The sequence below is a fragment of the Phyllobates terribilis genome, unplaced genomic scaffold (genome assembly GCF_046119375.1).
Source record: "Phyllobates terribilis strain yellow unplaced genomic scaffold, ASM4611937v1 Scaffold_4__5_contigs__length_816908805, whole genome shotgun sequence".
Lineage (NCBI taxonomy): Eukaryota > Metazoa > Chordata > Amphibia > Anura > Dendrobatidae > Phyllobates > Phyllobates terribilis.
The window spans coordinates 245,849,897-245,864,936 of record NW_027362764.1 but is presented as its reverse complement, the minus strand read 5'-3'; the positions used below and the strand labels follow the sequence as shown (position 1 = coordinate 245,864,936).

Below are 15,040 nucleotides of genomic sequence, written 5' to 3'. Positions count from 1 at the left end.
GAGATTATCACTGCCGAACTAGGTGTCTCATGCCTCCTAGTCAACAGCTCTGTGTAACCCTGATCCCACCACTGATTAGCAGCAATCTGGCAATATGCAGTGCACGCAAAAAGCTGCCAATCAGTGGTGTGGATGGGGTTATATAGAGCTCAGCATTCTGAGCACTGCTAGATCTGCAGCAGAAAAAATAGGGATTATGTTAAAATGACAGCACACAGCCCAGTAAGTGATACACCCCTGGAATCAGAGTCTCAACTTCTACATCATGTTGCCCTCAGATTAAATAACAAAAACCTGGTGACTGATTCCCTCTAAAAAAAAGGAAGGAGCCGGCAAGATGGTGTTCTCAATGTTTTAAATAATTGCAAGATAAACAACAAATATATAAAAAAGAATTTTAATAGGCAAAAATATATGTTTAGCTTAAAAAAACGACATAAAATGTTCACTAACAGGTAGTAAATCAATTGTAGAAAACACAATTGGTATATTAGGACAACATGCTTTGAAAGTTTTGAGAATTGAGGATCACGTTGTATTACATATTATACTTTTTTTTTAAATATAATTTTGTGATTTGTCTAATTAACACCATTTTGCACTACTCCAACTTATAACCTACTAGTGAGAAGTGGTCAACAGACATGGAGATTCAGTGACATAAAGGTAAAATTTTATTAAAAAAAAGAATGTAAAGACATACGACTGAATGAATATGATGATGATGATGATAAAGTAATGGATAAGACATAAGACATAAACCACAGGAGGAAGAACCAGCAATACTCCTGGAAATCAAGAGTGCAGTACTATATGTCCTACAGTATTGGCATTGAATTGGAAGAAATTTCCGAAATGAAATATAAGCAGCTACTGAATCACATTCTCAAGCTAGCGTCAATGGCTCCCTTCAAGCCACGCAGAACATTGCACAATTTCATTGACTCTGCAGAACACAAGCGTAGACAACTGATTTTCTACCATCTCTTCTGATACTAATTGTCTATTCATTTAAGAAACACCAGTATAAGAAAGTGCCACTATGTTATAGGACATTGACAACAGAGGGACCCTGGGCAAGAGAAGCATATGTGGCCCCAAAGCTAATCTGTCATGAGTGGGGTCCTGGAGACCACCACCTCTTTTGTAGTTCTTCCTCAACACAGAAGAGCAACTTCATCACTATTTCTTGGTGGATCACAAGCCATTTCATTAGAGACATTTCAGACATTTTCAATGGGATCTGCACCTCCATGGGAATGGATACATGGTTGAGCATGCATGGCTTGCTCTGTTCACTTCCATGGGACTTCTGAAAAAAGCAAGAGCTCCAAAAGGAGGGTATTGTGAATGCACGGCCACTAGTGAAGAGCGAGCATGCTCATTACTCGAGATTTATGAGCATGCACGGGTGTTTTCTGAGTATCTTCAGCGTGCTCGAATATTATGTTTGAGTCTCTCCGTGCTCATGATTTGCGACTGTTTGACAGCTTTAATACATGTGAGGAATGCCTATTTGTTAGGCATTCCTCGCATATATTAGTGCTGTCAGTCGCAAATCATGCACACACAGTGACTGAAACATAACATTTGAGCAAGCCGCAAATACTCAGCGAGCACCCGAGCATGCTCGCCGAAAGGATTAACAGAACACGCTCTCTAATCACTAACGGCCACCTCTCTCAGCGACAGTACAAAATGGGGATCCGCTCTTGAGCTAGATCTGTGTCAAATCGGTGGAACCGCACCTATGAGACATTTATGATATATCTTGTGGACCGTTGTAAATGTCTCAGATAGGAAGATTTGCTTGGCTTCCTATCTACACATTGACCCTGTTACCTCTCCTGCCACTGATACCTGCCTACCCTGATGACCACTGGTAAATCGTTCATGCATTGCCCGATATATGATAATGAGGTTTACTATGTTTGTGTATCTCTGTGCCATTCAATGGCGGAAATTAGTCAGATTATAAACAATTGTACAGATATTATACTCCAATATATACATATTATCCAATGAATCATCTCCGAAGACAGACATATGAAAGGTCATTGGAAAATAGCTCCTTATGATTAAGTACAAATGTATGCCTTTTTTTACGGTAGCCTTTCTTTTCTCAAGTCACGACTGCTAAATATTAAAATAAGCTTTATACACAATATTTCATGCCCAAAATGACAACATGTACTGTATATCGACTTTGATGAACAAATACCATTTAGCTTGGACAAAACACATAAAACAAGAAGGTGCAAGAATATCTCTACACAATATAAAAACACAGGAATTATAAAGGATTTTCAGCAGATTAAAAAAAAAATCTCTTAATATATTTATATATAAAAGTATTAGAGGTTTTGTCTTTTAGACAACTCCAAGGAGGAACATTGAGAATGAGTCACTGGGGACTATAGATCCCAATATATTTCACTGTACAGGTGTAAGTGCCCAAGTCCTGCCATGTGCACTCATTGTATTAGGGTCCATTGTCCACAAGCGTTCTCTGAGAGCTCACTGTGCCCCAACAGGCAGAATGCCAGGAATGTTTGGACCAACTCATGGTCATGCTGAAGCTTCAATATAGTCACTTGCCAATGCCAAATATTCACGATTTTCAGCCGCAGGAATCTTAAATCCATTCATTTTGGTTTCTTTTGGGAAAAAGTCCTGTTGGTAGTCAGGATTGTCCAGGCTTATTTGCTGGCCAATTTTTTGCTCCCAGATGGCAGGATAGTCATTTTCTGAGTGGTTTAGGTTGGTCTGACCCGAGTTCAGGTATTCCAGATTATTCACACCATTCCCATAGGAATTCTTATGATGGCCGTTTGGAGGCTTTGTATTCTCAGCAAGGAGATTATGGTAGACTGGGTTAGCGATGGTTGAGATCTGTGTCTTCAAATTTGTCTGGTTGACATATTCTGAAATGTAGAGAAAATTAATAGATGTAAAACAGTAAGCTCTTTGTATAAAACTAATTATTCATTTGACAGCAGTTAGAAGCATTTTAATATATAAAAAATATAAATATCTGTGCTGTGCACTACAAAAAACAGCTAAAGGGTTGCCTTATCAGTGTCGGTGATCTTTGCAGTAGGTGGAACCCCTCTGCAATGTCTCAACTCACTGATGAGTGCAAGTATGCAAGATACAGTACCTACTACACGCTGCAATACAAATTCTATAAACTACTTGTGCAACTATCCTCTTCAGAGATGCAGAGGTCAGGGACTCTAGTGCCACCTTTTGGAAGGAGCAATCCTAAAAGTCACTATCGACCCTTTAATGAGCTTTGCCGCATGACTTAGAATAAGAAGACAAACTAGAAACTCCATTTGCAGAAACAAATTTCAGGGTGTTTTCCACTCACCAGTGCAAAGTAGGTGGTCTGATTTGGCAGAGTGAGAGGCCTCTAACAGAAGAGTAAGGAGTAATGTTTCTTCCGTAGACCTCCTGTCCCCCTGTCAGAGACCTCTCACCCAGTCAAATCAGGCCTCCTGTTTTTCACTAATGAAGTGCAAACACCCTGAAACATGTGTCTGCAGGTGGAGTTTCTGGTTTCGCATCTTATCCTAAGTCATGTGGCAAAGCTCATTAAGAGGTCAATATTGAATTCTAGGATTGCAGCCCCAATAAGTGGCACTAGAGTTCCTGATCTCCTCCTCTTTGAAGACGTTATTTGCATATTTTACATCCCAGAGGAGCATTGCATGGCATACAAGTCTCAGTACGCTGACTTGGCATTCTCCACGGAGGAGAAACGTTCACTCTTATAAAGTACATAGTAATTTATATAAAGCCTCATATATCCCCATTAATAAAAAATGTAAAATGTTATGGCTCCTGAAATGTGAATGGTCAAAATAAAGACATTTAGTGCTTAATAATGCCCAAACACGCTTGCATTAACAAGTTAAAGAAGCACTCCTGCCAAACTTTTTTATTGCCTAAACCTTTGTATACGGGTATGTAATATGCTATGTAATATAAGTGTGGTAATATAATCACAGATTGCTGTCTTCCTCGATATCCATTGCTGCTCCGGTCCTCTTTTGGGTCACATGATGGCTATTCCAATTTGCTAGATCACACCGTCTCTATGTGTGACCCGGAAGTCACTTTAACAATGTAAGTCTATGGACCCTTGTTCTGACGCTGAATACACTTACATTGTAAAAGCCACTTCCAGCTCTCACCGGGCCTGGTGTGATCTGGCAAGATGGAATAGCCATCATGTGACGCAAAAGAGGACTGGAGCGGTGATGGATACTGTGGAAGACAGCGATCTGTGAGTATATTACCACACTTATACTACACTACATTTACATTTACACACTTTTAGGCAATGTAAAGCCTTGCGGGAGTGCCTCTTTAAGGATATTAACAATGAAGACTGTATACACGTTGCATAACAGAAACCAGAGCTACTGGAGACATAAAACAAACTAATATTTCATGTTGTATACATTTACTGAATGTCATCATTAGTCCCAGACGCTGATCACATGTTGTATGTTAGGCTAAACATCAACTCACTATCCATCCGTCTATATCATCTATCTATCTATCTATCTATCTATCTATCTATCTATCTATCTATCTATCTATCTATCTATCTATCTATCACTGTTGCTAACCTGGAATAGCATGGAATTCATCATCCAGGCTGTCATTCAGAATGACTGTAGGGTCAGTGCTATATCTCTGGATGAAGCTGTCTTCTCTGATGGGTGGGCCCTATGGGAAGTTGGCAAAAAAAGAAATTATAAGATCAATGTGTACATACCAGTCATGTCCACAATAACACATGAAATTAGCACATACAGAGATATACATGGGGCGTTAGGCTCCTATAATATTACATTGTCAGTATTAAAAGTGGTTGGTTCAGGGGTACAATATGTTATCTGCACAACTATGCAAGAATGGAGCAAAGAACACATTTCATTATTATTATGCATATAAATCCTATACATCATGACATCACTGGCAGGATCTCCATAACTACACCCACTACACTGCAATATGTAATCATTAGTGATGAGCGAGCATGCTCGTTACTCGAGATTTACGAGCATGCTTGGGTGTTTTCCGAGTTTCTTCGGCGTGCTCGAATGTTATGTTTTAGTCACTCCGTGTGCATGACTTGAGACTGACAGCTTGAATACATGTGAGGAATGCCTGTTTGTTAGGCATTCCTCACATGTATTAAAGCTGTCAAACAGTCGCAAATCATGCACATAGAGTAACTAAAACATAACAATCGAGCACGCCGCAAATACTCGGCAACCACCTGAGTATGCTCGCCGAAAGGGTTAACAGAACACGCTCGCTCATCACTAGTAATGATATTGACCCCATAATGACCAAGAGGTGTAAATTTACGGCACTTGGCTCTGGGCTTTTGTATATTAATGGCACAAAGTTAAAGTTTCTGTAAAATAGCTGGAGCAGGTGCAATCCCCAACTATCAGACACAGCTGGGTAGAAGACATAAGTGGTTTATTACTGCTTCTGTCTTCATTTTTTTGTGACTACATAGCGCTCAGTGAGCAATATGTAGCATAGAGAAGCATCAACACTGTCTTCTGACATACCATAGCTGCTGAGTTTGAGCAGACTAAGATCAGCTCTGCCAGTGATGCTTAGTACAGCAGGGGGTGGTTTTTCCCTGTAACTTGGGCTTTGATGGATCCCCAATTACAGTAGGGAAAAAAGTTCAATAGAGGAAAAAATATGTTTCCCACAGATATTTGATGATCTCTTAGGGAAAAAATATGTAAAAAATATAAATATATACAAAACATCTGCAAAAAAAGAAAGGTAATAAAAAATAAAAAGTACCTAAGGTGAAAATATACAAAAAAAAACAACCTTTTTTTTCTTTTAGGCCACGGCTCCACTATCAGTATTTGGTCACCAATTCTGCATTTATCACCCACTCCTGGTTTTGGCTACCAATCCTGAGAAAAAATACTGACCGAATACTGACCAAATACTGATAGTGGGGCCATGGTCTTTGATAAACTATATTCTCTCATATACATATAACAAAAAAAAACAAAAACCTACTTGTGTGTTGCTAAAAAATATATATATAAATTACAGCGTAATTTACATGTACCTCAAAACAGAGCTAAAAAATAATAAAATTTATCCCAAAAGAAAGCCTCATATAGCCACGTCGGTTAATTAAATAAAATTAATTATGGTTGCTGAAAAGAAGCAAAAATGAAAAAAAATTGTCCGGTCATTAAAGCCCTTTCTGGCCTCGTCGTCTGACTGCATGATCGCTTTAAGGCCATCTGGACACAAGCAAAATTATAATGTAATACATGTGCCAATATTCTTGTGTGCTTTGAAGATACAGGATCCTAGACATATCATTAGTAGAATATTACACATGGACTTACCCCATTTCGAGTAATGCATACAATGGGTGAATTGTTGCTTGTGGAACTCTAAAAAATAATAATGCAAACATTATTTAAAGGTTATATAATTTGCATAATTTGTCTAAATTCATGCAAAAAATGTAACCATACCATTGTACTCAAGAGTGGTGTTCGAGATGTTTGAGGGCTGGTGAAAAATCCTTGATGTGGTATCAAATATTCCTCAGCGTCGACAATATTTTCCATTTCATCATCCAAAGTCTGGTGAATCTTAGACGCAGGAGGACTGGGTAAATTCATTCTATCGTCTCCCTATAAAAAAAGGATATTTATTGAATCCCTTTATTATGTGCAATAATTGGAAACCATTCTAGGCCACGTTCACACTAACATGAGTTTTTTTCCATCAGGTTTCTTAGCAAGTGGCTTAGTGTAGAATGCCTTAGAGGGGTATGGGTGGTGGGGCTGGCCGGTACAGTACATGTACCTTGGTACTAAGTACCAGAAGGTCAAAGGTTATTTCGATGCAGGACTATGGCAGTGAACTGAACCTATTCTCTGGATGAATGAAAGCCCCTGAGCTGGGCAATATGTGCGAGGAAAAAAAGGATGAAACCGCTATGAACAGTTATCATCTGTTACGAAATGTCTCATGTAAACAGGCATGATGCCAGTGTGACCAGAGCTTATAGCACACTGGGCACTGCAGGGGCAACTGTGCGGCCAAAAAGTCTTGTGCACAGATTCTGCTAAGACTGGACCACAAAATAGGACTCTTGTGGTGTCATATTAAGCAGAGACTTTCTCAATATCTGGCTATACGACACAAAATCTTACCTTAATTACAAGGTAGCGTGTTGGGTCACGAGCCATCTTACTAAACTCTGCACTTAGCTCACGGAATTTGGGACGACTTTCCGCATCTATCATCCAACCTACATATGATTAAATTAAAAACCACATATTACAAACATAGAACTTCTCTTTAAGTTATGTCTGACAGCATAAAAGATCACTTTATCATGTAACATTTCTAAGTTACAAATGGATCACCAGAATCTACTCTTACTCATAAGTAATCTCACTCATATCTATTCATAGGTACTCGTACTCAAGTCTAGTCTTACTCATATCTACTTAGACTTATAAGCAATTTTACTTATATCTACTCATATTTATAAATACTGGCACTCATTTCTAGTCTTATGCATAACTAACTACTCATACTTATAAGTACTCTTACTGATATACTCAACTATTCAAATACTCGTACTCATGTCTAGTCTTATATCTACTCATAATTATAAGTACTTTTACTCATATTCATATCTACACATACTCATATCTACTACAGATACTCATATCTATTCATGTTCTCAAATACTCTAACTCAAAAGTACTCATACTCATAAGTACTCATATCTACTTCTACTTATAAGTACTCCTACTTATATCTACACATACTCATATATACTCATACTTATAAGTACTCTTACTCATATACTCAACTACTCATTCATAGTTCATTTATATTCTTATCTATTCTTACTAATGAGTGCTCTTACTCATATTTACTTATACTTATAACAACTCCTACTTACAGCGGCATGTAAAAGTTTGGACACCCCTGGTCAAAATTACTGTTAAGCAAGTTGAATATGAAGTGATCTCTAAAAGGCCTAAAGTTAAAGATGACACATTTTCTTTGCATTTTAGGAAAAAAAAAATAAAAAATAGTTTTATCTTTTACATTTTAAAAATTACAAAAAGGAAAATAGGCCGATGCAAAAGTTTGGGCACCCATGGAGATTTGTGTGCTCAGATAACTTTGACCAAGGTTTCAGACCTTAATTAGCCTGTTAGGGTTATGGCTTGTTCACCATCATCATTAGGAAAGGCCAGGTGATGCAAATTTTCCAGCTTTATAAAAACCCAGCCTCCTCTAACCTTGTGCCAAAAAACAGCAGCCATGGGTTCTTCTAATCAGCTGCCTAGCACTCTGAAAATCAAAAAGGGAAGAGTCCCACAAAGCAGGAAAAGCCTACAAGAAGATAGAAAAGCGTTTTCAAGTTGCTTTTTCCTCAGTTCAAAATTTAATTAACAAATGTCAGTTAACAGGACCAGGAGGTCAAAATAAGGTCTGGAAGACCAAGCAAAATTATCAGTGAGAGCTGCTCATAGGATTTCTAGAGAGGCAAATCAGAACACCCGCTTGACTGCAAAAGACCTTAAGAAAGATTTAGCAGACTCTGGAGTTGTGGTACACTGTTCTACTGTTCAGAGACACCTGCACAAATATGGCCTTCATGGAAGAGTCATCAGAAGAAAACCTCTCCTGCGTCCTCATCATAAAATTCAGCATCAGAAGTATGCAAAAAAACATCTAAACAAGCCTGATACCTTTTGGAAAAAAAAGTCCTATGGACTGATGAGGTTAAAATAGAACTCTTTGGCCACAATGATCAAAGGTATGTTTGGAGAAAAAAGGGCATAGAATTTCAGGAAAAGAACATCTCGCCAACCATTAAGCATGGGGGTGGATCAATCATGTTTTGGGGCTGTGTTGCAGCCAATGGCACGGGGAACATTTCAAGGGTAGAGGGAAGAATGGATTCAATGAAATTTCAACAAATTCTTGATGCAAACATAACACCATCTGTAAAAAAGCTGAAGTTGAAAATAGGATGGCTTCTACAAATGGATAATGATCCTAAACACAATTCAAAATCCACAATAGACTACCTCAAAAGACGCGAGCTGAAGGTTTTACAATGGCCCTCACAGTCCCCTCATCTGAACATCATTGAAAATCTGTGGTTAGACCCCAAAATAGCAGTGCATGCAAGACGACTCAGAAATGTCACAGAACTGGAAGAATTTTCCAAGGAATAATGGATGAAAACCCCTCAAACAAGAATTGAAAGACTCTTGGCTGGCTACAAAAAGTGTTACAAGTTGTGATACTTGTAAAAGGGGTGCTACTAGGTACTAACCATGCAGGGTGCCCAAACTTTTTGTAATTTTTAAAATGTAAAAGATGAAAACATATTTTGTTTTGCCGAAATACAAAGGAAATGAGTCATCCTTAACTTTAGGCCATTTTCACTTAGGGGTGTACTCACTTTTGTTGCCAGCGGTTTAGACATTAATGGCTGTGTGTTGAGCAATTTAGAGGGCACACCAAATTTACACTGTCATACAAGTTGTACACTGACTACTTTACATTGTGTCAATGTGTCATATCTTCACTGTTGTCCATGAAAAGATATAATAAAATATTTACAAAAATGTGAGGGGTGCACTCACTTTTGTGAGATACTGTATATTAATAACTACTCATGCTCATATGTACTACACATACTCATAAGTATTCTTATTAATATCTACCTTTAGTCCAGATTCGAACTTCTGTGTGTGAAAGTCTGAGTGCAGACCACAATGCACGGACCGGCCGTTGGTCTCCTGACCCGTCTCATACATGCTTATGAGACTGTTGAGTTCGGGTGAGACCTGTAGCCGATTCATGAATCACGGACCCATGCCACTCGAATGTGTGAATGCAACATTACTGTTATTTCCTCATACTCATAACTACTTACTGATATCCACTGATATCTACTTATAGTTGAATCTACTTGTAGGCATAGCTCCTCATGCTCAGTTCAAGAAATCAACTAGTTAATGCAAATATATTTTTACTCAGACATTTTTGGGATTGAGAAATGTTTACACAGGAGATGCCTGACCATAATCTAGTTTTATATAGCTGTAGTATATTACACATGATTAGTGGACTGCTTACACTGCATGATATATACAACACATTAAAGAGTAGATTATTACTCAGGCTTCATAAAATCACAAGCAAAGCATCTCACTAACATAACTAGGGTAAACTGATTGAGGGTAAACTGATTAAATTTGCTGATGACACAAAGCTAGGAGGGATAGCTAATACTAGAGAAGAGAGAGAGAGGATTCAAAAAGACCTAAATAAACTGGAGCAGTGGGCAGCAACCAACAGAATGGTTTTTAACAGGGAAAAATGCAAAGTACTACATCTGGGCAATAAAAATGAAAAAAGCATATACAGAATGGGAGGAATAGAGCTAAGCAACAGTACATGTGAAAAAGACTTAGGTATACTAATAGATCATAGACTGAACATGAGTCAACAGTGTGATGCAGCAGCAAAAAAGGCAAATACAATTCTGGGATGTATTAACAGAAGCATACAGTCTAGATCACGTGAAGTCATTATCGGTCTTTACTCCTCTTTGGTCAGACCTCATCTGGAATACTGTGTACAGTTTTGGGCACCACATTTTAAAAAAGACATCGACAAACTGGAGCAAGTTCAGAGAAGAGCGACCAGAATGGTGACTGGGCTGCAAACCATGTCCTATGAGGAACGGTTGCAGGATTTGGGAATGTTTAGCTTGCAAAAAAGAAGACTGAGAGGAGACTTAATAGCTGTATACAAATATGTCAAGGGCTGTCACATTGTAGAAGGATCATCTTTATTCTCATTTGCACAAGGAAAGACTAGAAGCAATGGGATGAAACTAAATGGGAGGAGACACCGATTAGATATTAGAAAAAACTTTTTGACAGTTAGGGTAATTAATGAGTGGAACAGGCTGCCACGAGAGGTGGTGAGTTCCCCTTCAATGGACGTCTTCAAACAGAGGCTGGACAGACATCTGTCTGAGATGATCTAGTGAATCCTGCTTTGAGCAGGGGGTTGGACCAGATGACCCAGGAGGTCCCTTCCAACTCTACCATTCTATGATTCTATGATTCTAACTACTACCATCAAGAACAAATAAAAAACACTCGGATTATATTAGTTCCTTACATTTCACCATAATCATGTACACATCAATGGTGCATATTGGGGGCTGAGGAAGACGTTCTCCTTTTTCTAGAATTGTTGAAATTTCACTGGCTGGAATTCCATCATATGGTTTTGAGCCAAAAGTCATCAGCTCCCATACTGTGACGCCTGCAAGCAAAATGTAACAGTAACTTTTCTATCTTAATGAAATATGGCGATGATACATGTCTGTATACACTGAGGAAAACCCACCATAGCTCCACACGTCACTTTGATGGGTATATGTTCTGTGCAAAATGGATTCCAATGCCATCCATTTAATTGGAACCTAAAGGATGAAGCATAATCACAAGTTTGTAATTTACAAGCTAAAGATTTGACATATAGAAAGGTAATATTCCAATATTATACAAACATAACAGTAGGTGAACATTGGAAACTGTTTATTTTAAGTGCAACTTAAAGATTACCATCACTCAAAACCTCAAGGAAAACCTTAAGGATTACTATCACTCAAAACCTAAAAATTCTGATCACTGGTGACTCTAACCAGTCAAAAAGAACATTTGATTCTTCCAGCGGTTTTCTAATGAATAACAATATTTTTCTAAGGGTTTACACAGCTAAAAAAAATATAGGAAGCAATACTTACCTCTCCCCCCCAGCTTCTGTTCTGACAACAGTCCCCACTGGTCTCTACTTCCTGGTCCTAACGCGATACACTGTAAATCACTGGAATGCCCACTCAGCCAATAGGTGGCCACATCGGTGACCCGCCTCAGCCACTGATTGGCTGTGCAGGCACAGACCTGGCAGGGTCGAGAAAGATTTGGGAAGCAGAGACCAGTAGGGGCTGTGTGAATATTGAAATAGGAGCTGCCAGTAATGGTGTTGGTGATGATATTACTTTTTTTAAGCATACTGAACCCTATAATAGTTTTTATTCCCAGAAATCTATCACTTTACAGAACCAGTTTTTATCACGAAGAAAATCAGTAACTGGACCCTCTCCGTTGGGGAGATAGTCAGACAACTGTCAATATCATAAACTGCCCATACACGTTAGATTATAGTCAGATGATGCTGCCAACAATCTGATGTGTATGAGGCCTACTGAGTGTCTCCCAAAGGAAGACATCAGGGGAAACAAGGATCGGGCATGTAGCATTTCAATATGCCTGATCTTATAGCAAAGATAAGTTACTAGACGCTTCTGGTAGTGACCTGTCTCACTCCCTGTACTGAAATAAAACTGCACGCTTAGTCAAAGATTCTTGTAAAATTGGTGGAAACCAGTTGGATAAACTAATTTTTACTCAAAAGCCTTGATATTTGTATGATGTTGAACATCTGCGAGTGTGGAATAGAGGTGAGGTGGAAATTGGCTTTAGTGGAGTGGTATCTCAACATCCTGGTATATTATAAGGTCAAAAAATTGAGGTTTAACGCCAATAATATTTTTGGGGAAAATTCTTTAAATAATTTATTGAAATGTAATGTAATTAAATAGGTAACTGTCCAGGTGATCAGCCAATATTTTATGGCACAGTAACCTATGTATAGATACTATGTTCTGCCATCTTACCTTTCCACCTTCCGCATGATATTCCTTTTCATCTGCCCCCAAAAGTTTGGCCAAGCCAAAATCTGTAATCTTGACATGCTGGGGAGCTTTAACAAGGACATTCCGTGCAGCCAAATCTCTGTGGACTAATCGTCTTTCTTCAAGGTAATTCATTCCCTATTGTGATACAAGAATATGAATATAAAATCACTAATCTGACTAAGAGCATGAAAGCTATGGCTGCATGCTACAGTATTGAAAAAAAGAACAGATGAAAAAGGCAAAAGAAACTGTTGATTAAGTTGTGGTGCAAGAAAGTTATAAAAGGGGTATTCCCATCTCCAAAATCCTATCCCAATATGTAGTAGGTGTAATAATAATAATATTAGTAATTAAAAATGTAGTATAGTTCTTCTGATTCACTATGTCGCTTACCTTATGTGCAGGGCATTGCAGTAGCTTAGGTATCCATGGTTACGACCACTCATATAGTGACACTTACTTAGTTGCTAGTGGTAATGGATACCTAAGCTACTGCAATGCCCTGCACATGGGGTAACTGACATAGCAAATCTAAAGAACTATACTACATTTCTAATTGGAGGTATTTGCTAATATTATTATTATTACACCTGCTACATATTGGGATAGGATCTTGGAGGTGGGGATACCCGTGTAAGTGCCTGAAATCGATCCTGTGTTCACAGAATGAACAGTTACAATTCCTGAATAAGATATGGATTGATGGGCTGTAACATTCTGGGCTATTTTTGTGGTATTTTACATACAAATTTCATACATATTGGAAAAGTAGTTAATGTGCACTTTACCTTGGCAATCTGCACACACCAGTTGAGAAGATGTCTTGAGCCAATATTGTCTTTATGTTCGCGAACATAGTCAAGGAGACAACCGTATGGCATGAGTTGTGTGATCAACTGGACTGTGGAGGTTAGGCAAATTCCCAGCAATCGGCACACATGAGGATTATCAACACTGGCCATGACAAAAGCTTCCTAGGAGGAAAGAGTAAAGAACATGTGAGATTGATATTTCACCTGTAAAGCACAATCATGTGTACATATCATATCACTCAACCCTTGGGAACGGATTGATCTTGTCTTCCAATGTAAAAGTTGTTCTCAGGGAAAAAATAAGGAATGAATTCCTTAATATCTTTTAATTAGCAAATCATAAAAAAGGCTGTCGTCTCGTTACACTCACAGAACACTGTCCCAGAGTGTTAATAGTAGAGATGGTTGTGAGCATGTGCAGTAGGAGGCTCGGCTGCTGTGACAGCGGGTGTATATAATATCACAGGTCACAGCAGCAGAGCTTCCTACTGCACATGCTCACAACCATCTCTACTATTAACATGTATTCATAATATTGTTACATTAATCATTATCACTTTTTTTCTATTCCCAGGAGATTTAATGGCATACACTGGACTTGGCATACACATGGATTTTGCCACTTATTTTGATAACTAAGATATTAGTTCTTCCTGTTTAATTCCATACCAGTCTTTTTATAGTTAATCTAGTCTAACATAGTTGTGCACTTTGTTAAAGTTCTGTTTAAAAGGGTTTGCCCACCTTTGGGGATTTTTTTTTTACATGTACAGGTATTTTGAGCTAAAAATCACTAAGCAGTTCACTTAAAAATTTGGCACCGATTGGCTTTTACAGACTCTTTGTTTGTCTGCACATTAAACTTATATGTAGTCAGTGGCCATAAATCAGCTGAAAAGAGCTCAGGAAAAGAGAGATAAAAGAGTTACAAACTCTCCTGCCAGACTGCTGCCAAAGAGAGCTCACTGATGGATTCTCAGTTAACTCATTTTGCAGCCAGCAATAGACAGTGCAAAAAATAGTCTATAGAAGGCAAATAGTGGATACATTTTTAATACAACACAATTTAAAAAGTTATTCTTTTAGCCCACATACATGCATTTAAGTAAAAAAAGAGAAAGAAAATTGTTCCCAAAGGTGGACAACCCCTTTTAAAGGAAACGGTTGTCTTCTTTCTTCCGTTTTTTTCTGATGGGATGTGTCTAATGATAAAAAGATAGGATAAACTATGTAACCAATTTACATGATGCTATCAGACTGCAATCCTAATAGTGAATGTGGTGCCGCTGCTCTCTTGGCAGTTGTCCCGCAGTCAGGAATTGTTTGCATAACACACAGACATCTGTGAAGCTGCAGGCAGGGCTGGCACCAAGATACATTCCTAGCA

The 15,040-nt window shown here is 38.4% G+C and overlaps 1 protein-coding gene across 1 annotated transcript in view; it reads right to left on the bottom strand.

Annotated features, from left to right (window-relative positions):
- Positions 1 to 656: 656 nt before the first annotated feature.
- Positions 657 to 15,040, bottom strand: part of EGFR (epidermal growth factor receptor) — a 230,189-nt gene continuing 215,805 nt past the window's right edge. The window contains exons 20-28 of the mRNA XM_073678191.1: positions 13,630 to 13,815; positions 12,821 to 12,976; positions 11,488 to 11,563; positions 11,257 to 11,403; positions 7,236 to 7,333; positions 6,549 to 6,710; positions 6,417 to 6,464; positions 4,641 to 4,740; positions 657 to 2,924 (exon numbers count right to left, since the gene is read on the bottom strand). Of these exons, the coding sequence (XP_073534292.1) occupies positions 2,569 to 2,924; positions 4,641 to 4,740; positions 6,417 to 6,464; positions 6,549 to 6,710; positions 7,236 to 7,333; positions 11,257 to 11,403; positions 11,488 to 11,563; positions 12,821 to 12,976; positions 13,630 to 13,815 (1,329 nt within the window). The 3' untranslated portion in view covers positions 657 to 2,568. The remainder of the gene's footprint in view (positions 2,925 to 4,640; positions 4,741 to 6,416; positions 6,465 to 6,548; positions 6,711 to 7,235; positions 7,334 to 11,256; positions 11,404 to 11,487; positions 11,564 to 12,820; positions 12,977 to 13,629; positions 13,816 to 15,040) is intronic.